Source organism: Polyodon spathula, chromosome 9, assembly GCF_017654505.1.
Source record: "Polyodon spathula isolate WHYD16114869_AA chromosome 9, ASM1765450v1, whole genome shotgun sequence".
Classification (NCBI taxonomy): Eukaryota; Metazoa; Chordata; class Actinopteri; order Acipenseriformes; family Polyodontidae; genus Polyodon; species Polyodon spathula.
In genome coordinates this window covers 40712307-40738144 of record NC_054542.1, presented here as the reverse complement: position 1 = coordinate 40738144, position 25838 = coordinate 40712307, and the positions used below count along the sequence as shown (strand labels likewise).

At 36.3% G+C, this 25838-nt stretch overlaps 1 protein-coding gene across 15 annotated transcripts in view; it reads left to right on the top strand.

Moving 5' to 3' along the window:
• abi3bpb (ABI family, member 3 (NESH) binding protein b) overlaps positions 1–24594 on the top strand; it is a 51876-nt gene extending 27282 nt beyond the window's left edge. For 4 of the 15 annotated variants that reach the window (XM_041259536.1, XM_041259528.1, XM_041259527.1 and 1 more), the window contains 16 exons: positions 679–1056; positions 1806–1865; positions 2385–2450; positions 3696–3893; positions 5284–5358; positions 7841–7912; positions 10974–11051; positions 11579–11707; positions 12055–12144; positions 12336–12545; positions 14014–14119; positions 16934–17013; positions 19197–19226; positions 20517–20675; positions 22858–22980; positions 24000–24594. In XM_041259536.1, coding sequence (XP_041115470.1) covers positions 679–1056; positions 1806–1865; positions 2385–2450; positions 3696–3893; positions 5284–5358; positions 7841–7912; positions 10974–11051; positions 11579–11707; positions 12055–12144; positions 12336–12545; positions 14014–14119; positions 16934–17013; positions 19197–19226; positions 20517–20675; positions 22858–22980; positions 24000–24115 — 1970 coding nt within the window. In that variant the 3' untranslated portion in view covers positions 24116–24594. The remainder of the gene's footprint in view (positions 1–678; positions 1057–1805; positions 1866–2384; positions 2451–3695; positions 3894–5283; positions 5359–7840; positions 7913–10973; positions 11052–11578; positions 11708–12054; positions 12145–12335; positions 12546–14013; positions 14120–16933; positions 17014–19196; positions 19227–20516; positions 20676–22857; positions 22981–23999) is intronic. The other 11 variants (XM_041259539.1, XM_041259538.1, XM_041259534.1 and 8 more) reach the window with 10 other exon arrangements.
• The last annotated feature ends 1244 nt before the right edge of the window (positions 24595–25838 follow it).

Genomic DNA, 25838 nt, shown 5'->3' with positions numbered 1-25838 from the left:
TTCACTCTACCCTGTTCTTTCATGTGCTTGCAACCATGTGTCTTGTGTGACAAATGCCATTGAAAATCTGAAGGGCTTTTTATCCTTATTGGACTGAACCCAGGTTATTATTATTATTGTAAGCGTAGTGATTTAGCACTAAAGATGTTTCTTGACATTTAAGGATATATTGCAGTAGTTTAGATAAACAAATTCTGCTCTGTACAAAATCTATAGGAAGACTACTGTATTTCAGCCAAGGTTATTACTGCATTTACAATGTAGTAAGATCTTCAAAAGTAGTGTCACCTATAATCATCATTAGTACTCAAGTGAGCTTGACCGAGACAGTATTTCAATTTATCATCTCAGTCATAATTCATGTGAACATTTGAAAGAGATCTTTAACCCTTTAAAGATATTGCATTTGCAGTGTATGTTTGTACCAGAAATTGTGCTGTAGGATTTGAGAAAATTATCAATCACCTTTAGTTGTAACATTTGAACTGTCATCCTTCTTATACTGTTAAATATTTTTTTTGTCTTTTTTACATTTCTTTCTCTTCCTAATCCATGAACTGTATAACCAATGCATCTCTCCCTCCACACCAGACCTGCACACCAGACCTTTACTGTATCTCCTGCTTGGAGAAACCCTGTCCACAGTGTACCTCCGACATCTAACTTTTTACTTTACAGCTAATGGGGATGGACGTATTCTACCCAATGGTGAGAGACGTGTTCTACCCAATGGTGAAGAACGTATTCTACCCAATGGTGCAAGACGTATTCTACCCAATGGTGAGAGACGTGTTCTACCCAATGGTGAAGGACGTGTTATACCCAACGGTGAGAGACGTGTTCTACCCAATGGTGAGAGACGTGTTCTACCCAATGCTGAAGGACGTATTCTACCCAATGGTGAAGGACGTGTTATACCCAATGGTGAAGGTCATATTCTACCCAATGGTGAAGGACGTGTTCTACCCAATGGGGAAGGGCGTATTCTACCCAATGGTGAAGGACGTATTCTGCCTAAACCCTTTAACGCAACCCAGAGACACACACATTACCGGGGTAATGGAGATGTTTGATGCTTCATTATGTACATTGCTTGGAAAGCATTATCAATCCCATTTTCATTGTTCTCCACCCCTTTCAAGCTTTTCTTGATTACAGAGCTGATCCTGTGTTCGTCTTTTGATTATCTTCTTTCTGTTTTTCATTGCTTCATATTGGAATAATGAAAGCCATCAATGTAAATACATTCCATTCAAAATCTTGCTAGTAAGCTGCTTAGATTGTGCACATTTGAAGTGTTGAGATCTTGTTGATAAAACATAAGTATATAACATAAACATAAATATAAGTGTTGATAAAACAAAAGATAGATGCATGTAGCTTTGAGAAAACTTCCCAATTTACTTTATTTGAAGGGCACTGTCATGTATACTATTTAATACATTTTTTTTTATATAATCTGATAAACTGTAGGGGTAACTGAATTTCTTCTTGAGTGATGATGACTAATCAATGTAATCAGCCATATAAGACCTATAGTATTATCCCTGGGATTTCATTTTAAATTGTTCTATTTGTAATGTATCTAATAGCAAAGCAAACAACTACTGTTATAAATGTAACTGATGTTTATTTGTTTTCCTTTTATAATGTTAGCATTGACGTTTCACCTGGTAAATAAAGTTTTTGTTAGTTGGTACTTTTTAGAAGTCACTGTAGGTAAAGTATCACTTTTAAAATCCCAGGGTAAATCTCCAGTTTACAGAAACCCTGCCTCCCTCAGACATCTAACTTTTGAATTACAGCTAATGGTGACGGACGTATTCCACTCTTTAATCCCAACCAAAGACCAAAGATTTACTGGGGTAAAAAATATGTTTCTTCCTCCATCACTATCTTTGCCTGACATTGTTATTAATCACATTTTTTTTTGTTCTGGCTTTAGGTCACGCTCCACAACTTTCAAGCTTATTACATTACTGAATTGGTCCAGTGTTCCTCTTTTTGATCTTCTCTGTTTTCTATACTGCTATCATTCATCCCTGCAAGTCCAGTACTGTGCATTCCCTTTCAAGTTTCCATCTTGCTTTCATTCTTAGTAATGTCACACTGGAACAACTGAAGCCATCATGTAAGTACAAGTCAAAATAGTAGGACTTACAAGGTACTTCAATAGATGGGTTCAATTGTTGGACGGAGAGACTCTGATGTTTTGATAGCATGTTCTGTTATGTTATCCATTCTGCTTCTAAAAGCATAACCTGGCTATTTTAATTCTGCTTTATACCACAGGTATATTCATGTGCTTCAACAATGTGCCTTGACATGTCATGCCAGCTGGGATTTTAAGTCTTGGCTACCTCACATGTTTATATTTTTTACAGCAAATGGAGAAGGCCGTATTCTACCCAAATCCTCTAATGCGACCCAAAGAGCAAAGATTCACTGGGGTAAACAAATATGTTTCTTGTTTACATCACATTCATTGCTTGAAAAACACTATTAATCACGTTTTTAAATGTTTTTATTGTTCTGGCTTTAGGTCATGCTCATACACTGTAGCTCCACCACTTTGAGGCTTGTGATGGTCCACTTCTCTGCTTTTGCATCTGCTCAGCTTTTCATATTGCTCTAATGAACATTCCACAATGGAACTGTTCTAGATCATTACTGCATGCACTTTATATGTCAATATCATTGTTATGCAAGTTAAAGGCACAACATGTTGCAGCACAAGATCAAAACAGCAGGACTTAACAAGCAGCCTACTTCCAAGGATGGCTTGAGTTGTTAGATAGAGAGATTCAGGATTCATGTTCTCATCCATAGCTATTAAACACTCAATAATGCTACATTTAGAAATACTAAAAGAAAAGAGATAGATTCAGTGACAAATGTTGTTCCTTTTAGCATTTCTAGATTCATGTTTTGTTGCCGTTTCACTTCGTCATCCATATTGCTACTGAAACCTTCACCTGTGTTTTGCATTGTGCTTCAGCTTTACACCACAGTTTGCTGTCATCATGTATCTTTTGACGTGCGCATACAGATGTTGGTTAAAAAGCTTGCTATTGGGATGATACCTGTTTTTCATTGTTTGCATGCAATGGATTCTGTGGTTTTTGTTTTTAAATTGCTTAATAACAATATTGTAGACTTTCTTCCTTTTTCCCTTAAGCAAACAACTGAGAAAAATATGTTTTTGATTTGTATCATTTCTGTTTCCAATAAGGATCATGGATTTAATATAAATTTGACTTACCTTTTAATTGGTGTATACTGTTCATAAGCACAATCAGTGGTTAAGGGATTAATATTTGGTAATTTGCAATACTACTGCAGAATGATTTTGTCTGAATTACTACAGTATTAGTAATAGTATAATAAGCATTGCAGTACTTTTTTGTAAGGCTTTAGAGATCTGTGAATCTTTGACTGAGAAGATATAATATCCATAAAAGTTAAAGTACTAAATATGCAATTTTTTATGTTTCTTCATTTGCAGTCATACTCATAACTTGATTTTTCCATCAAGTCCATTTTTTTCTGATGTCAGATTGCATGAATACAATATTGTTTTTGTTTAAGATGCTGGTCGTTGCTGGACCATGGCAGTAAAGGGTTAACCTGTGTTTAAAAACTGGTACTGTAATTCAAATTGGAATAACATGGTCACCAATTTCTTTCTCATCCAGGTAAAGCATATCCCTTTAAAAATATGACATCCTCATCAGCTGCAGGGGTACCACACACTTCTCCCAGAGCACTGCCAACCAGAAACATGCCTTCTTCAGTCAAACCGGCTGCTTTGCCTTCAGCTAATGGTGAAACACATCAGGGGCAAGCTCAACCCAGGCCAACTAACACTTCTCAAAGAACAAAAAGTCTCTGGGGTAATGGAGTTGTTTTTTGCTCAGTTTTGTTTGTGACATCCAGCACTTTACAAAGCCCTTTTCATGGTCTTTCTCTTTGTTTGTGAACAATACTTTCATTGCGATTCTTGAAAAGCAGATCTAATCTAGAGCGGTGCTTTGTGTCTTGATACTGGCTTTCCTTGTTGCTTTATTACATGTTCCAAATCCAGTAATATCTGGGCAAGGGTGTGATGAGAAGTGTGAGTGGGTAACAAGCCAAGTTTACCCACATGAGCAGGGTGGCTTGGACAGCATGGACTGCAGACATTTAGCTGTGTCCCACTTCACTGCTGTAAACACACTGGTCTCTGCTGATTTCAAGTCTGCCATTACTTTCTCACACATCTATTCCATGTGATCCCAAAGTTGCTTCTCATGCTTCAGATCACTTGCTGGTTTAACTATTTGTGAGTTTTGCAATATCTGTTTTGCCAGTCAAAAGTGCTGCAGTAAACCATTATAAAAGCATATTTAAGTGTGGCAAAAAGCATAGCAAAAATATTGTAAAGCAGAAGCCAGTATGTAAAAGCAGAGACAAGCATAGTCATGCAAGGCAAACAGTACATTTATTTTCCATTGTAAAGTTTTATAATAATTTGTAATGGACATACAAAAAAGATAGGACCCCAGAGGACTGTGGTTTATTGTGGAAGCACTATTGTTTAAGGTTGTTTTGTATGTTCCAGTGTTTTGTGAGTGGTCAGATTCACTGTACATAAACAGTACGCGGTTATATTACATGTTTTTAGAAGAAAAGCATAGGAAACTTGACACTGTTTTAAAAAGTAATCTAATTCGGTGCCCTGCTAAAAATATTAAATGTTTGAGCAAACTTGGAAATAACTTGTGACAATTATGCCAAATAAAGGCATTCAAATTTTAACAACTACAAAGTTCAGTTCAAAGCCAATAAATTACAGTAAACTCTGTAAAGGGACTTTTATAAACAAAGATAACAAAACATAATGGGTTCTCTTCCATCATCTCAAGCAGCTTTTGATCCTGATCCCTGAGGTGGCTTTTGTTGACAGATTGAGAAAGCCTGATTTGGAGTGCTTGCAGCCCAGGTGCTATTGGGCATTGTTCATTAATGGCATTCCATTCAGAGTTCTCTGTTTGGGTTTAATTCCCAGTAATTTCAGGGTGCTGTCTTCTTGATAGTGTTGGCTCCATTGCAAGTCTTTGCAAGTCCATTTAACATGAACTTTTATCAAAATAATATTGCTTTCTTTTAAAGGTTCCAGTGGTTGAGATCACCTGTTTTCAATTTATTTTCCATCGAGCACTGTTTTTTACCCTCCCAAATAATCTAACTTGTATTTGGTCCCTTACATAAACTCTAACCATTTCAGTTATTTTTTCCCCGCAGCACATGGTGAGCACCACAAGGGAATCTCACAGTCAAAATCACATCATTTTCCTCAGTGGCCAAGGATTCAATTGGGTAATGGAACTGATTATTACACTCTACCCTCAACCTGCTTTATAATTAACGTCATGTTCCATTTCAGCCCCAAGTCAGGCTGGCCTTTATAGACTTCTGCACTGCTTCCCATTAATTTGTTTTCTGTTTTGTTTGTATTTTAGATGTGTCTGTATGTGTGCTTTGCTGCTTTTAAGCTGATACACACGAAACGACGAAATCTATACAAATATATAATATATATATATATATATATATATATATATATATATATATATATATATATATATGTATATATATATAAATAAACAGAAACAAATGCTAAGGTCTTCTTAGGGCATAATATACTGTCAATAACTACAGATTGGTTATCTCTAGCATCTGTAACACAGTTTCTTGGATGTAATTTAGTAGCTTATAGATGTGATGGCTGCTGTGCCGATGACATTCTGGACCATTTTAAAATGCAGCTTTAATGTCTTTGTCACTGCTCTCCTTATGATTCGGGGTTACAGCTGTCCGCAAAGCTGCAAATCTAAAGCATGTTATGAAAGCCAGCATTCTGTTTTAAGAAACTGCACATATAACAATATACTAGGACTGGACAAAAAAAAAAAGGCAGTTGTAGCTCCACCACAGGAAGGCAGGGTGCGGCAGATATAAATTGTAGTATAGGGGTATACCCTGTGGTGAGTGTATACTTGAGCATTCTTCAATGACTGACACCTTTGTAGTGGTGGAAATATGTAGTGAGATCTGTTCTCAATCATCCTTTTTGCATATCATGACTGAAATTGGCCTGTAAAAGGATATATTACCAAACACATTGCAGGGAACATGCTGTATGCACAATTACGTATACACACAGTCCTGTGAGGGACAGGTACGCTAATTTTTGTCCAACCCTTTCTATGTATGTGCATCACAAGTTCTTATTTGGAGATTCACAGCACAGGATTAATAGAAAGAAAGAAATGAAAACACCTATCGCTCCATAATTGCGTAAGTTGCAGTTTGGGAGTTTTGTAGTGAGCTATAACCTGAATATAACCTGATGCAGCTCAAGATGTAAAACAATGGCACCTGTAATCCCGATAATCAGAATATAAACTCTGACATGGCACTAAAGAATAAAAAACATTTATTTCTTCTACCAAGGATTATTTATTTGGGCTAAAGAGACAACTAGCCAAAACAGGACTTAAAGCTATTAGGATTGAGTGATACTGTAGAGATACCATCCATAACTATTAAACAATTAATGGTGCTAAATTTAGAAACCCCTACATTTCTTTTAGTATTTTTAACACCGTTTGGGACACCCCCTCCCCTTACAAAAGAATTGTTGAATGGATTGGGGTTCTGTGTTTATGAAACACACAGTGATGTTGTTGCATGAAGCTGAAAGGTCATCCACATCCAGCATGTGATGTGAAAGCCACAACCTACAGCTGGGGAGTTGGCTTCGGTTCATATCGCTCATGCTGATCCTGTTTGTATGTTCAAGCGCTGCTCTGCAGACTTGTATGAGTTGTGGTTACTATCATGGTAACTGAATGATGCTGTAGAGTATTCCTCCTTGTGCAGCTTTTAGTGTGTATTTCATTTTTGTTGTCTTGCATTCTCATATACACACAACTGTAAAGATGACATTTTAAATACCTTTTTTTCTTAGGTTTACATTTGATTTTTCATAGGAAACTGTAGCACATACATTATAGTGAAAAGATTACATATAATTGCATGCTGAGACAGAGTGATCGTACAGTGATAAGATGGATGCAGTATGAACTTCTGTATTGGCATTACACACTGCATTGTCTGTGTAAGTTGTTTTATTAGGAAACAATATGCGCTGTTCAAATTGCCATTGAGTTATAAAGGTCTATCTGATGCCATTGCATCCCAGCACTGTATGTTTCTTTCCTCAATAACTACCTCATCTGTGTTGGAGAGTTATGAGCAGTGCAGGGCAGCCCATCAGATATTTGGTCCTCAACTTGTCTTACAGAAGACCCACTGTAACCAACCTGGAACCTGCCCCGGATTCATGAGTTCACAGCTGGCCCATGTCCAAGGCCCTGAAAACAGTAGCAGTATCAGACATCTAATCTCATACAAATACCTAGAATAGTTTAATTGAACTAGGACCCCTTTTCACCCTGGGGAAATGGCTATGCTATTGGCATGCACAAAGTAAGACTTTGTTGTGTTAAGTTCTGAGGACTATTGGAGACATTTAGTTATATTTATAAACAGAAGATACAGTGGTGCTTTCTATAAGAAGATCATGAGCTTAGATTTAACACTGAGTCATGTGCTTTGGGAGACAAATAGTTCAGATTCACTTCTCTAACTTGAATAAAACTGTCCCACATGCTACTGAAGTAATGGGTGGCACCGATTTTCATTGAAACCACTGGAAAAATTGCTCAAGTATTACCAAGAAGAACCTATTATGAATTCCTAACCCTGCCCTTTTAACAGCAGTTTTTTCCTACAGCCAATGGAACACAATGGGAAGATAATGAACGTCAAGTCCATGATTATTCTGAGTGGCCCGAGACAAAGCTGGGTAATGGTTTCGCTATCAATGGCATGCCTATAAAAAAATGCTGTCTTATGCAATGCTCTCCACAAAGGGCTGGCTGGCCAGTGTGTGTGGCCACAGCAATGCACCATTCTATTAAAGCCTGCATGAGCAGTAGGGTGTTTTGTGTGCTTTTTGACCAAGGCAGCACAAACACACTTCTTGGACAAGGTGCATACAGAGAATAAGACACATTTAGTAAGTAAACCTTAATAGTAAACATTGATTTCAAGTAATATTTAGTATATTACTTTATGTAATCAATAAAGTATATTACTTTATGTAATATAATATTTACTTTGTTTATTGTGTCTTTTTAATTTTATAAAGGTTAGCTGAGGTGTGAGTAGGAGCATGGGACATACTTGGCCAATAACATTTTACTTTTTATATGTTTGGAAAAAAATTAAGTTTGTTGTAAAGCATACACTAATGCAATAAATAGGTAAATATTATAGATGTATTATTATGATTATTATTGAATAATAATAATAATAATAATAATAATAATAATAATAATAATAATAATAATAATAATAATAATAATAGGTAATGATTTACGTATATTACAACATTTTTGTAAAATCAGAATAAAACATCAATCAAAGTTAGTAAACTAGAAAACACTAGATTAATACAGGTAGGTTGCTCGTTATGATTTTTGTCACATGAAAGTTTTTTTTAAATTAAAAATCCTGGAAAACAACCAGCATTGTTTAGCTTTTTTTTTTTTTTTTTTTTAAGACAGAAGCTTAATTACCGCCCAGTTTCCCATGGCAATGCTGCTGGGCTTTGCAGTTGTATTGCTGTAGCAAGATTTGGTCAGTTAAAGCGATTCACTACATAATGAAAGGCAGGCTTTGTGACGTGTTTTTCAACGATTCCATTATTCACCATCACTTTGTAGAAAATAACACATATGCTTTCTGGATGCTTGCAATACCTGTGAATGAGACATACATATTAAAGTTTTGTATTATTAATCATTGATAAAACGTTTTGAATGTTAAAAACAACAGTATAACCATAATTACAATTGATCAAATGCCAATTGGCAAGAATATCGAATTTACCAAGAGAGATACGGTAATTCCACTTGATAAACAGGTGAGGTTCAAAAACAAAATCTATTAATGATTAATTAGAAAGATGTACAGTAAGAGTTCATGCTGCTAACAGTTCAAATTTGACACTATGTAAGATTCATAAAACTTCCATAAAGGCTAAATGGTGCTGTATAACAACTATATTTGCATTACACATCATAATCCCTCATAACCATGAACATCCATATAACATTAACATAAGTATTCATTACATGTTGTTACAAACCAAAAGTACTGTACTGTTATAGTGTTGTGAATACTTATATATATTTTACATTATCATGAGGGATCATGCCTATGCTTATACAGTGTTAGCCTTTATAAAGGTGTTGTGAATGTTAAGTAGTGTCTAATTTAAAACAAAAAAGCTAAGTGGTACTTTATTGCCTTTTAAAAAAGCATTAAATCTGCAAACGAATGTCCATGGTAAACACATACCGTGTGCATGTTAGGAAGTCATTGGTTGTGATAATTTAGAGGGAAAACAACATTCCCCATTGTACTGTACATTTCCCACTGTACTGTATGTTTCTCACTTTACTGTACATTTCATACTGTACATTTCCTACTGTACTGCACATTTCACACTGTATTGTACGTTTCTCACTGTACTGTACATTTCCCACTGTACTGTTTGTTTCCCACTGACTATATGTTTCTCACTGTACTGTACATTTCCCACTGTACGGTTTGTTTCCCACTGACTATATGTTTCTCACTGTACTGTATGTGTCCCACTGTAATGTTGTTGAATGTTAGTTTGCCGTTCCTTGGAATCTTACCAGTGTCATGCTTGTAATGTGCTGTGTCTTGTACTAAGATTATCCTCAGATGGAGGTAGAGCTGAAATCTTAAACTGAGGGAACACGATGCTACTTTGTGGCTTGGAACTTGGTTTCAGGTCACTACATGGCACACCAGGGGAGACTTTTGGGTTTGAAACAGCAAAGTTGCCTCAAACTAAATATCCCAGACTCCTGGAAACAGGTTTCAAGCCAAAAAGTGGCTTTGTCTCCCCTCAGCGTAACAGTATTCAAATCACATCTCTCCAATTGTGATCCTTTCAGTATCTGGTTCCGAAATTTGTTATCAAACTATAATATCTTGAGCTAGACTGCCACGTTTCACAAAATCTGTAGATGTAGCCTTAGGAGTTAAATAATAATAGATTTGTAAATTACAAGAAATTATTTTTTGGTGAAATGGGGTTGTCTGCCACTGAGTATACAATACGTAATGTATATTGATAAATGGGTTCAATAATTTTAACATTGAAATTGCCTATAGTGTTCCAGTTTCAATAAATACTGTACTTGTTTGTGTTTTACCTATTTTTCTATTCAAGAGACAACTTATCTTTTAAATTCTGTGAAGAATAACATACAAAAAGCTAGTTTAATATCTGTGAGGTATCAAATACAGTACTTTCCTCAGCTATTCAGGAAGGCTTCCTATTGGAAATTAAACACTTTCACTTTTCAGGTAGACTGTGCCCTACCAGAGACACAAGACAGATGAAAGGTGTATACAGTACAATTGAATGCTTTTTTCTCTTACCAGTAACTTTTGCCACCTCCTTTATTATGTACCCTTCAAGCACCCAGTACTGTAAGCTACAGTTGGCTAGTCTGCAGCAGTATGAAAAGGGATTATTTATCTGCCAATGAACATACAGTAAGTGCTCTGGACAATGAACGAAATTCCCTGGAGAGCAGTGTCACGTACTGTGCTGTGTCACTTACTGTGTAATCACTCATCCATTACTTGTTAACCATGTTAGGAGGACCTTTTAAAATGAAGTGTCTTTCAAATAGTATATATATAAAGCTTTTTCTTTCCCAGAAACTCTCCAAAGTAACCTGGTACACCACCACAAAAAACAAAAACAAAAAAAAAAACAACTAAGTAATTTGTTTTTTGTTTTCTTGTTTTGCTAACAGCGTCTCCTCTGCAACGCTCCCCCCCTGACCCCAGCAGAAGGAAGCAGAACACAGTGGTTGGCAAGCCCGGAAACATCGGTACAATAAACATTATATGCAGTATATTCTCTTTAGAAAACATCCTTTCAGTGTGTTTTTATTTCCTCTGTGTCGGGGATGCAGTCTAGGCACTCGACTGCCTGTCACACCTATATGTCTATATGATGGATGTTCAGCTATGGGCAACAGTTTTGCATCACCCTATAGAATGAAACCTGCTGAATAATGTTACGTTAACATACTGAATTACACAACGCTTTGTAGTTTTCCATATACTATCGAAATCTAACATGATATACTGTATCACTAGTATTGCTTCTGTGATATGAATGCATGATGTTAAATAAAAAATCAAAATGATGTTCATGTGTTATTATGTCTCAATCCTAAATTTCTAGGTGATGCAAAACTTTTGGTCATAGCTGTATATGTTTTTTTTTTTGTTTTTTTTTAAACTTAGTATTTAGTGTCATCTAATATATTAATATAGAATATAGTGTAAAAAAAAAAAAATAAAAAAGATGGAAAAAGGTTATATGTGCCAAAAATGGTTTGTCATTCTCCAGTCAAGATAACAGAAGAACGTCAATTACCAGACAAGTCATCTGTTCTCAGGACGGTTTTGTCTTCAGTAACTGAAAAACCAGCAAAACAAGAAAGGAAACTGATGACAGCAGTGGATACAAGAATAAATGGTGAATAGATTTACTCACAAATATCCTTTTTTCTTTTTGCATTGACCAATGATAACACAAGTTTTAACATAAATAATTATATTTCAGCAATCTGTAAATGTGGAGTGTTTTTTTTTTTTTTTCTAGTGCGTCTGATAATGATGAATCCCTGAGTATCATAAAATCTGTTGTGTGTACTGGTTGCATGATATAAAATGGAGCTTTCCTGCAGTGGCATGCAGTGTTATTTATTTATTTGTTTTTAGCTTCTGGATCGTTATAGGTTTGGTAATGTTATGTGCTTAAGCCATCACAAAATACTAAAAAATGATTTTAAAAAAATAAATCTTATTATTATTGGATCACAGCAACAAGGATGGAGCCTGCAGATAATTCTTCAGTCTTCAACCCAGCTCCTCTGCTGGAAGTCGACTCCATGGGAAAGGAACGTTTCATTGGTAAGCTGAAATTAACATCTGCAGTCTGCATTAAACCCTAAAGCACTCAATTCAAAAGTCCACAAAATCTGAAATGCATTTTGTACAGATACTTATTAACGCTGTGTTCATGGGCGATGGAGTATTTTTGTTCTGTTCCTGGTTCTATAACCTGCCTGGTTGCTGATTGGTCTTGCTTGTTCTTGTTTTAGCTCCTCATGTGAAGTACATGATGAAGGAGCCAGACGACCCTTGTTCAATCACAGAGTCTCTCAGACACTTCCCGGAAGAGGAACCCTCGAATCAGGACATCACGGGCCCGCCTAAGCACCCTCCCTCCAACTTGACCGTGGTGACTGTGGAGGGCTGCTCTTCCTTTGTAATTCTGGACTGGCAGAAAGTGGATAATGATTCTGCAACAGGTACTGTACAGTGTTACAGTGTTTACATTTATAATAATAATAATAATAATAATAATAAAATAATAATAATAATAAAATAATAAACTTTATTTTGTATAGCACCCTTAAAAGCAGTCATCTCAGAGCGCTTCACAATTAATAGTACTGCAATAAATAAACAGATTATGCATTAATAAACACAAGGAGATAAAACAATCATAAAAATCATAAAAACACCTTTCTAAAAAAGTAAGTCTTTAAATTAACTTTAAAAACACTCAAAGAAGCTGAGTCCCTGATCTCTAGTGGAATAGAGTTTCATAATTTGGGGGCATAGTAACAGAAGGCCCTGTTGCCCACAGAGCGCAGGCGAGCAGGCGGGACACACAGCAGTCTGAGATCAGCAGAGAGGAGGTTGCGAGTGGGAGTGTAAAAAGATGAAAGATCTGACAGATAAGTCAGAGCTAGCCCATGAAGAGCCTTATATATCAGCAATAAAATTTTAAAATCAATTCTAAACCTGCTAGGCAGCCAGTGCAAGGCCTCCAAGACAGGAGCTCTCTTGAGCGGAACCGAAACAAAATTCTGGCTGCAGAATTTTGAACGAATTGACTTTTAGTGAGGATGCTATTAGACACCCCAGCAAACAGGACGTTACAGTAATTGATCCTGGAGAAAACAAAAGCATGAACCAGCTTTTCAGCTGCAGGTAGAGAAAGCATGGGACGCAGTCTGGCAATATTTCTAAGGTGAAAATAAGAAACCTTGCAGTATTACAGTATTCAGCACCTGCGATTCAAAATTTAACCCAGGATCGAAAATCACACACACATTTTTCATCTTAGATCTGAACTCAAGCATGGTTCCATCAACAGACAAATTTAAAGTACTGGGTTTAATTAGCTGGCTGGGATTACCTAACAGCATTACGTCAGTCTTTTCACAGTTAAGGTGTAAAAAATGTAGTGACATCCAATTTTTTATACCAGAGATACAGGCAGTTAAGGCAGAGACAGTAATATTGATATCAGGTTTAGAATGAATATAGATTTGAGTATCGTCTGGAAAATCACTGGAAAATGGGAGTTGGCATCGTCTGTAGGTACTATAAATTCTGTAGGCATTATAAATTGAATTGAGACACTGACAGCCCCGGTTAGGATTGCCAGCTGGAAAAAAATTGGTCTCTCCAACTCACTGAAGTTGGATAATGCTACCTGATAAGTGGCCTGCATTATACTGGAAGAATGAAGGCGAGTAGACGTCACAGAGGACCTGGTTGTACAGTCATGGAAACATGTGAGGTCCTGTATTTGTGAAAGATGTGTACAGTAAACAGGAATTTAATGGAAAAAATGGTAATACAGATGTGTAGAAACTTCATATGTAGTGCAAATGAAATAAACTAATGAAATGTCCAAAGGGCAAAGGGCATCAAATATAAATACAGAAGGCAAACATTGGTATTGTCTTCTTGCCTTTTGTGTAGAATATGAAGTAATCTCCAAGTCAACAGGACCTTCAGGAAATGAGGAATCAATAACGGTTACAAACCAGACCCACACTGCAGTGGAAAACCTGAAAGCAGACTCCAGGTAAACATACACGCAGGTCCAGCTTTGACATGCCCTGTGAATGCATGGGTGCACATATATATATATATATATATATATATATATATATATATATATAATATATATATATATATATATTAATGCACAATGAGTAACATTCACAATCATCTTGAAAGTGATTGAGTCAAGATTTGCTTTGCAGAAATGCTGTAAGAGGCCTAAATAATCCTGTGTAATGGCACTGTGTGTTTACTGTGTTTATACATACAGTAATGCTGGGTCGGTGGATGCTGTTATTATCATTCCTTGCCAGGCTGTTTCCACCTATGAGTTTATTGTTCTCTGAAGGACCTTCTTCAATAACAAGTCTGATCTGGCTCTGTGGAGCAGCTAGTTAGCCTAAGCCAAGAATGAAGGGTAATACTACACTGCAGCTGCCCTCAGAAAAGCCTTTAGTTTCCAACAGTACATCAAAACCACCTTGCAAACTTCCATCATTTCCCTTCTTTAACAAAAAACTATTTATTGTAATTCACCAAAAGTGCTAAAAGTGTGTCTCCCTTAGTCATTTATGAATATGTAGGTGCCTACTTGAGTTATAGATCAACGCGTATAATAATTATAATGATATATGATATAATATATATATATATCTATAGCACCACTTTTCTAGGAGCGTGCGAGTGTCAAATCAACCCAGGAAATTTTTAGTCTGGGTCCAGGTGTTTACCTAAAAATTGTCACGACTGCGCGTGAAAATTACTTTGTGTTTGTTTATATTGGTTTGTTGTTTGTTGTAGATCGAGTATACAAGAAGTGGAGCACTAACTATACAGTCAGGATTCCTCTTACTAACACCCCAGACAGCTAAGCTGTTTACCGGTAACCTAAAACCGAAAACCACACAGTTTAACATCGTACCTCGCTCTGACTGCTCAGAACCAGAGCACACTTTCTGTTCCTACCTCTCAGCAGCCATGAACTGACTGGCTGTATTCTTTAAATACCCTGCACCTGGCTCTAATTTGCAATTACCACCAGGTGCAGGGGATTAACTAAAAATGATTAAACAATCAAATAATTAAGCAAACATGCATTCTCACATGTTTTATGCAGCGAAGGATTTTAACCCCTTCCCTGCCATCTTACTATATATATATATATATATATATATATATATATATATATATATATATATATATATATATATATATATATATATATAAAATCATAACTAAATGAAAGGGACAAAATAGGGAAAGAGAAAGAAAAAAGAGAGAAGAGACAGTAACAGGGACAGAGATAGATGTATTACCCTTAGCACCCAGAATGCCGTGCAGAGAAAGAACAATGACCACATTATTAATTGCATTATTTAGTACAATAAATACTAAATGGTTACCCTGGAAACAGACTGCCTCAAGTGTAAAACAGTGACAGGATGTGAATAGTATGAAACATCCTTTTTTTAGTGCTCTGTGCAGTAAGGGGTTTTAATATGGTAATTATTTCAAGATTTACAACAAAATACAGTAGAAGTCCTGTTTTCACAAATCTCTCCTGGTCTAACAGTGCATTTAAATGTGATAACTACACACACGCACTCAGACACACACACACACACACACACTTGTCTGATGAAGATACTTAACACACAGAGACAAGCGGAACCCGTGGAGATGATAAGCTGTAATAAGGTAATGATCTTTTGGTGCAGTGGTTCATTCATGTTAAATTATTCAGGGGTTTCTCCTCCATTATTACCTGTCCCAAATGCAGCGTTGTCATAATAGGGAGGCTGAAGAGCCTAATTGAATCTCCACACCTCGAATAAACAACAAGTTTTTTTCGATGGTGTATGGAATCACAGATGTTACCTTCCTTTTGACAACGAAGTAAGTGGAAAGTTACATTTAATTAGTCATGTAGGGCTACAACTAAATGTGCATGTCACACATGCCTTTTTTTTTTGCTTTTTTTTTGCAGTTTTCCTATGGAAAGTTAAAAAAAATGTCAGAAAATGTAATCCCTTTATTCCCAGAAGTGAGTTTATTCTCCCGGTGGTATTTGCAGTTTTCAGAGGTCTGATGTCAGCAATGCTCGGAGATTGAGGCCTACTGGGGAGCTTCTGCTCTCTTGAGTTTTTTATGTGGCTGAATAAGGGACAGCTTGGCAGAATATTAGAGGCACAATATATACTGGGGCTTCCTATGAACTGACATTCCTGGCTCAGAGACGATCATAACATCACACAAGGATTAGCCATTAAGGGAGTGTCCTGTCCCTAATGGAAAAGACAGAAAAACTGTGTCTTGTCTTGTATGTGAACACATAACAGTATACAGCACTTTCTGGGGTTGCATTAGAGATCTGTTTTGTTTGAGTCAGTATTTCCTTGGTAAAGCCTTTACAGGGTGTTTACTACTAATATGTACACTGAACAAAAATATAAACGCAACATGCAACAATTGAAAAGATTTTATTGAGATTTCTGGGATCTTTTATTTCAGCTCATGAAACATGGGATCAACACTTTACATGTTGCGTTTATATTTTTGTTCAGTGTGTATAATGAGGGCCAAGTTAAAGTGAAAACTTCCATGTTGGCTATTAAATCACACAGAAGACCTGCTAGAAGCGATTCATGACAAAATATATTAAGCTCACTTTTATTATATAGTTAATATATTCCCTCTTGAATGTATTTGGGAATTGAATAAACAATTAACCATTTTTTATCCAATAATTTTTCATACTTCAATTCCAGGTACATAATAGTTATGCAACTTCTAACACTGAAAGGATTAACAGGGTTATCTTTTGGTTTCTTTTCAGTTATGAGTTTACAGTACTACCCAAAAATGTACTTGGAGTGGGTCCATCCAGTGAACCAGTACCGTTTAACACAGAATCAGGTGAGCTACAGTTTACTATCAGCTTTCTAAAGCAAGTTCTGCAAACTCCATACTCCTAAAACAAAACACCCTTTTATAATTGTTTTATTTTGAAGTCTTTTTTTTTCATCATTCTGAGTGGTTTTTATTGCCATTACTAAAACATTATATTTGATACGTTGTCTATACTCTTTATGAGAAGCTGGTATTTTAGTCATAGAAAAAACATACTTTGGAAAAACATTCTTTGAATAAGCCTGAAGTTAAAGCTTTGCAGATAGGGCCTTGTGAGTCGTATTCTTTCTGCAGTAGTTCTCCAGCTATTATCTGACAACCGCAACTCAAGAGCTGCATCAGAACTCAGGGATGTGCCAAAAATGGAAAAATTAAACCTTGTTTTTGAGTAGTTGCAACAAGAACCCCTCAGAATATCGGAAACAGCACAAATAGGCAAGAGGACAGTACAATAAACCCAGGCTGTAGTTTGCAGCCACTTACTCACAAACACTTGAATTATTATGGCCTTGTGTTTCAGTTTCACAAGTCTCTTTGAAAAGGTTAACTCCGTTCAGTTTATGTGGCCTCCAATTCCGTCCACCATATCAGAAACTAAAGGAATGAGAACCGCAAAGGAATGTAGTGGGAAGCCTTGGAGCCAAAGGGATTGCAGTAGTGCAGAGGGACAACAAATATAGCCATCAGATCCCAGGCTTGGATCAGAGTGAGGGTTGTTATAATGCATGTTAGTTAGATAAAAGTTTTTTTTTTTCTTGTTTGTTTCATGGCTAACAGTGATGGGCATTCCTATTAAATCTACAAAACTGAAATAAAAGTTTTGAAAAACAAAAGCAACAGAAAATGTGTTTTTTTTATTTTCTGGCTCACAATTTGAGTTTGACAACCCTGTCCTAGAAATATTTTAAACAAAACAAAAGAAAATCAGTGAAAAACAACTACAGTCATGTCTAAGCATCAAAACACAATGACTGTTTATTGGAACAGTTACAGAGCCCTGTCAATATCATTATGCAGTTTTGATATGTCAGTAATTTTTTGAATTGCTAGATTAATACCATATGAACTGCTAAACATTGGGTTGTGATTCTAAAGACCCAACAATACCACTGGAAGCAGCTGCAATAAAATCATGTCTTCAGCTGAACAACTTAGTCTTATAGGGATTGGTATCATTTTTTAGATAAGAGATGTCACATCCTTTGGAGTGAAAGTGCCATGTTGATGAGTTCTTACACAGCCATAAGAAGCAGAACAAAAACTAGCAAAAGAAGAAACTCACTTCAATATTTTGGTTCTCATTAAAGTAATTGTAGTTAACAAAAGCATGGCATAAATCTGAACCATGCTCTTCCATTAGCTACGTAGGTCTCAAATGTGCAGTTTTGAAAGAACACACATTTTATAGCACACGTGTATTTTTATTTTAAAACATGGTATCTAGTACTACTTTAGGTTAAAGGGTGTTTTCAATTTCTATGCCTATTTACCTGTTGCACTGGCACCTCCGGGGTTATTTCACCTCAGCTGTGTCTTCTGTGTCAAAGCCTGCTGCTAGCTGAAAGCATGGCAGTCACTGGGGGGAGCAACTGAGGGGGCATTTACAGGAAAGAAGCCAATAAAGTGGAGGGAAAAACGTGAGCCTCCATGTCAAACGACCCAGGAAGTACAAAACAGTCTGAAATAGAATCTAACAATGCTTTGATTCCTGTATGTGATGCAGTGTTATTTTGTTATAGTATATGTCACAGTAAAAGTTTGAATCTTGGCAAATCTCAATATGTACTGGTAAATGTTGACATTTACCAAGTAAGCAGTAAATGTCAGAAATAAACATGATATAACTTTACATTTGACATTTACCGATACATCTCAAGAATAAGTAAGTGCCTTTATCAATAACCTTTGGTAAATTATGGCATTAACCGGTAAATGTCCGAAATAAATAAATATTTCTTTGTAATTCCTGGCATTTACCTCCTTACTCAGTAAAGGTTGACAGTTATTGATAAAACGTAAGATTTACCAGATTCAAACTTTTACTGTGACTATTGGTTATTTAATTTTTTTCAGGTGCTATAAAAGAATGATTCCTAACAGAATCTTGTAATTAAATTAACTTTTTCTCAGAAACCTAACTAGATTTGTGATTTAATGTTTTTTTATGTATTTATTTTGGTTCCTTTCAGCGGACCCCCGGGTTAGTGAATACATTTCAGGTGAGCCCTCTGTACTTTCTTTATTCAGCGGCCTTCCTACACAGTATTTTTGTGAGATGAATTCATGGACAGACTAATAATGTGGCCTGGCAAGAGACTCAGTCTGCACAGGATAAACACACCGTGAAATGTTCTTTTTAAGTATGATTTCACTTCTTCCACACGGTACTGCTTACCTGATGCAGTGCCAGACCAAATACTGATGTAAAGAGAAGGGGCTGGGAGTTGGGGAAGGAGACTTTTATGGGGTGAAATTAATTGGACTTGAAAATACACACCTTTTATTGCTCACCACTATATCTTAGACTGATGCATTAAACAGCAGTCTAAGAAATCAGTGTTTGTTAGTACCGTAGTATGTAAACTTGCGCCTATGCTTTCCAAACCTCTGCTCTATTTTAATAGCGTGAATCAGGATTTTGTCTGGTAACCCTTAACTACAGAAAAGCAGCTATAATTGAAAGGAGCTTCCTAACTGATGAGGTGTTGAATGTGTATGGTTACAAAATTAGTAAGATAAGAAGTATGTTTTGAGTATTCATTATTGTTTTAAATAACATTGGGGTCCTTTTATTTAGAATATCTGTATATTACCCTGTTGAAACTCTTGGCAAACATACTGTAGCAGTAGACCACGGTGGACTTGGACCAAATATTACACATTACTCCTAATACTGGACTGGGGTTGATGTGGTACCAGGGTCCTGGTATGGGTAACTGTACTAATTCCATTATGATACCACAGATATGTCCAAATATGAAAATGTTACCACTGTGGTATAATTAGCTCATACTATTGTACCTGCCCTTGTGCCACAATACTATTGCCCCTATGTTCAGAACCATTACATTGATATTGTAGCGACACTCAATTGTCATTGAAGATCATCAGTTATTTCCTGTTAAACGTAATAGTACATACACACATGTTCAGTCTTTGTTCTGAATTCAATCTGTTCCAAAACCAGACTGCATGTGGTAATTCAATCTCACAATTAAATCTTTTGAAAAGCCCATGTATGGTTAAATTTCAAGTTTTTCAAAATGACATTAAAACACCACAGCCTGTTAATTCAGAAGTAGAGATGATTAAAAGCGTTGATGACCACAATGTATATCAACAGTATGTGCTGAATAGTATAGAATAAGAAATGGCAAAGAATAGTTTGAAAATTGGATAAGTGGTGTTTAAGACCTAGATTTCACTAGGGAAACACATGAGGTGTTGGTATCATGGTAAAAAATGTTAAAGTGACTCACTGTGACTATGTGGAATAACTTACTTTCTAGGGAAAGATGCCATTTGGACAGAGTACCCGTTCCGGTCGGACTCTTACTCTGAATGCAATGGGAAGCAGTTTGTTAAGAGAACGTGGTATCGCAAATTTGTTGGTGTGCAGCTCTGTAACTCATTAAGATATAAGATTTATCTGAGTGACACTCTTACAGGTAAGGAGGAAGTCATTTGTTACTTCATTGCACCTCAGTTTCAGTTTTTCAGAGGTAGTTGCTCTTGTATGTCCTGCACAGGTGTTAAGCAGCAGAGGGAATGGTGCAGTGCCATCTTCTTGGCAGTTACCTTTAAACCCAATTAGATTTAAAAACAGAAAAATAATGATAATAATATAACTTTTCTCAAAGCAGGAACACTGTATAATATTCAACATTGGTTACTGAAAAATTAGTTTGTTTTTTTTTCATAAAGCTGTTTGCACGCTTAACATTTACATTTAGCATATCGAGTCATGTGACATGCATGATTAAGATAATGTAAGATCCATTCTTACTGTACTGTTTATAATGTAAAAGATCCATAGGGTGTCTGATTTTTGTCCGATTTTAACCTGATTTCTCCCTCCGAATTCTTTTTTTCTGCATTCGGGTTAAACCCGAAAACTCCCCGAATAGGGTCATACTGTATATGAATAAACGCATGTATAGGTGTCTGTGATTCAAATGCAACAGAGCAGAATTGGTGCTGATAACAGTAAGCTGATTTATATATACAGTGGTTTGCAGAAGTATTCACAACCCTGCAAAGTTTTCACATTTTGTTGGCACCAGAGGGTTCTCCACTGCTCTTTCAAATCAGACTTTACATGTAGAATCTACACAAACTACTCCACATTGATAAAGTTAAAAAATGCAAATATATAATATAATATAGTAACAGTAATAGTAATATAAATAAGTAAGATTTACTGAGAAAAGCAGATTAATCTCAGTTGCATAAATATTCAACCCCTTTGCTACTGCAGCCCTAAATCAGCTCAGGTGCAAATTATTTTTTTGAAAGGTTACAAAATTAGTGAAATGGTTTCAGTCTGTGAGTACTCAAAATGGTTTAACTTGTAGATAATTTCCCACAGATATATAAAGACTTTCAAGCTGCAACTCACATAGTGATAAAATAAAGCAACCATGAAGACCAAGGAGCTTTCAAAACAAGTCAGGGATAGAGAGGCACAGAGCAGGAGAAGAGTACAACACAATTTCAAAGGCCCTGATTATCCCTCGTAGCACAGTGAAGTCCATCATTAAGAAGTGGAAGATGCATCATACCACCCACACACTACCCAGATCAGGTTGCCCTCCCAAACTGAGCAGCCGGGCAAGCAGGAAACTGGTTCAGGATGTCACTCTTAAGCCAACAATGACCTTGATAGATCTGCAAAGTTGTGTGTCTGAGTTGGGAGTCAATGTTCACACATCAATAATGAGCCGGTCCCTACACAAAGCTGACCTGTATGGACCAAGCCATTAATCAAAAAGTCTCATATTAAAGCACATACAGAGTTTGTGAAAAAAGCATGTAGATGATACTGCAGACTTGTGGGGAAAACGTTTGTGGTCAAATGAGACAAAAATTTAACTTTTCGTATAACATTGTTTAACTGCTATGGCTTTGAATAAAAAAAAAAGTTATTTGAAAAAATGTGCATAAATTATTTGTAATTCAACAAAATGTGACATTATTGATAGGGGGTGAATACTTCTACAAACCACTGTATATATTTTTTTTGATTTTTCAAAATTACAGCGATATAGCTTTAAGGTTTTTGCTTTTCTTGCTTTCTTTTTTTCCCAGTTATTTGTTTTGTGAGTGTGTGTTTAAGCCAAGTGCATTTAGATGTAACAGTCGATCGTTTCACTTTGTAAAACAGCATGGAGTAAAGTTGTTTAGTTTTCCATATGTTCTGTGTGCAATTATACTTACAACTCCACTACAAAATAAAACTTGATTGGAATGGAGAAATGCCTCCATATACAGTGCGTGTGTGTGTGTGTGTGTGTGAGTGAGTGAGAAAGAGGGGAGAGAGCTAGATGTTGTCTAAAGTTTGCATACCCCAATGTATGGAAATATACATACGTTTAGGATTTAAACTGTTGACGACAACTTTGTTGTCAACACTTAATTTATTTATTTCTAAATAAAACCCGATTTCTACCTGGATATTTATTCTTTCTGGTTATATATTAAAAATTCCACCCGATTTTACCTGATTTCTCCATTAAATAATTCACCCGAATTTGGAAAAAAATTTCACACGAAAATCAGACGCCCTAAAGGTCCATCACTGCTTTAGCTGCTTTTTCAAATCATCACATTCCTCATCTTTAATCTCCCCAGGAACCTTCTACAATATAGGGGACCAGACAGGTCATGGAGAAGACCACTGTCAGTTTGTTGATTCATTTTTAGATGGACGAACTGGACAGCAGTTCCCGAATGACCAGCTGCCACAAAGAGAAGGTAAACCTGTGCAGATAATTATAAATCACATACCAGAAATCATCCAGTCACAGCGAGATATTTGCTAGCATTCAGGTACATCTTATCTTGTGTACAGATGCCACCTTGTGCATAGAATACCATACCTAATTCCAGTGTTCATATATTTATGTGTGTGTGTGTGTGTGTGTGTGTGTGTATATATATATATATATATATATATATATATATATATATATTAAAAAAAAAAAAAAAAACACATTTGTTAACTTTTGTAAAATGGATTATCCTATTAATTTTACTCGATTCTGCCAGTTGATTCTGGACTGAACCATTTCCAGGAGAAGGGGGGATCGATGTTGTTGTGTTTTATAAAAATAGAAATTGTTTCTTTTTTTTTCAAATTTACACTATTTCTCAGTACAATCTTCATTTGTGCATCGAAGTCCTCACACTTTTAATAATGTTTTAAGACATGTTTCTCATTTTTAATTAGCACTGATTAATTAAAGGACACCTGGATAATATTGTATTGTGTACTTTTCTCTATGCCAGATATGACCAGTGCCCCTTACATAATAAAAAAAAAACATATTTTTGGATTAATATTGTCAACAAGTAGTACACATGGTAAAGCTCCTCTTAAGACATGCTTGCATGCAAATATTCCAGTCTCAAGCAAGTTGGGCATTTGACACATAGCCTGACAAGCTCTCCATTCAGCCAAATTTGGGTTTTTCTATTATTTTATTAGCACAGGGTGGTTCCGACTGATGCATCAACACACTAGTATTGGTCTGATACTACTGCACTTGAATGCATATTTCTTGTAATACAGACTATCAAAATGCCGCCACTGTAATGCTGTTATACCATGGGTACATACCAAAACAGTTGTGCTTTTGCTAATCAGTGCCAATAACTGCTTTTCCATTCCAGATTGGGTAAGGGTATGTGCACTGGTTGTTTAAAATAGTATGTAAAATGTTCATTTTCTACATACCTGTAAATTATGGTTTGATTTTTTTCCACTCCCCCAGGTTACTATAGAGCTATTAGGCAAGAACCAGTCAATTTTGGTGAAATAGGCGGCAAAGCACAGATTAACTACGTCCAGTGGTACGAATGTGGAACGACAATACCAGGAAAGTGGTAGAACCAATGGAGGGGCAACTGAAAAGACTGAGGATGTGGGGCAGAGGAAAGGGGAGGCATGAGGAAAGACGTCTCATGTATTTTTACAGCATTCCTGACATGTAGACCTTATATTATGTATAAAATGTGTACAGGACCTCTCCATGAAGAATTTTATTGAGTGTAATTGTAATATGTAATAGTTTAAGTTTGCTAACTGTATTTATCAAATGTGTCAGAGAAACTCAAACAAACAAAAAAAAAGGATGAATTCACAGAAATAGAAACAAATATTGGGAAGCTGGCTACCTAAACCTATTTTGATTACAATTTGTATATTATTATTTATCAGATAATGTTGTATTAAATGTTACTTCTGGTGGTTTATCAGATTTTAAGGGAATGGTTTAAGTTACAACGCTTTAGAGCAGGGGTCTCCAACCCTGATCCTGGAGGGCTGGTGTCCTTCCTGGTTTTTGTTCCAACTGTACCCTAAATTACTTAATTGGACCAACTGAGCGCTAATTAGAAGCTTAATTGGTCCCTCCAGGACCAGACCATGAGACCCCTGCTCTAGACTACTCCAGAGTGAATGCATCTCAGCTGGACCCAGATATATACCAATTTTAAAGTGTATTTTAACCCAGTAGTGGTAGATTTCTGCCTATATAACACAAGAGATGGTTCCGGAGTATGAATTCTTACAATATAAAATGCACATTTTTGTTTACAGGTTATAATAATTCATGATGATATATAGATGTTTTTATACTATTATTTAAGACTAAATATAGGAGTAGTCTTAATATTAACATATGCATATATACAGTACCGTGAAAAAGTATTTGCCCCCTGTCTGATTTTTGCATATTTTTGACACTGAATTTTATCAGATCTTCAACCAAAATCTTAAATTAGATAAAAGGGATACTGAGTGAACAAATAAGTATCAAAATTTTGTGTTATTTCATTTATTTATTAAAGAAAGTTATGCAACACCCAATGCCCTTGTGTGAAAAAGTAATCGCCCCCTAGGACTCAATAACTGGTGACACCACCTTTAGCAGCAATAACTGCAACCTGTATAACTGATCACAGTGCCGTCTCTCACAGCACCATGGTGGAATTTTGACCCACTCCTTCATGCAGAACTGCTTCAACTTAGTGACATTTTGGGGTTTTCGAGCATAAACTGTTCGTTTCAGGTCCTGCCACAACATCTCAATGGGGTTTAGGTCTGGACTTTGACCAGGCCATTCCAAAAAACTTTCTTGTTCTTCAACCATTCTGATGTAGACTTGCTTGTGTGTTTCGGATCATTGTCTTGCTGCAGGACCCAGCTGCGCTTCAGCTTCAGCTCACAGGTGGATGGCCTTACATTCTCCTATAGAATTCATGGTTCATTCAATGATGGCAAGTCGTCCAGATCCTGATGCAGCAAAGCATCTAACACTACACTACTATCCCCTAACACTACCACCACCATGTTTGACTGTTGGTATGAGGTTCTTACTGTGGAATGCAGTGTTTAGTTTTCACCAGACTTAATGGGGCCCATGTTGGCCAAAAAGTTCCACTTTTGACTCATCTGTCCAAAGAACATTGTTCCAGAACTCTTGAGGATAATCCAGGTGCTTTTTGGCAAACTTGAGACAAGCACTCATGTTCTTCTTAGTGAGCAATGGTTTCCGCCTTGCTACTCTGCCATGAATCCCATTTTTGCCCAGTGTCTTTCTGATGGTGGA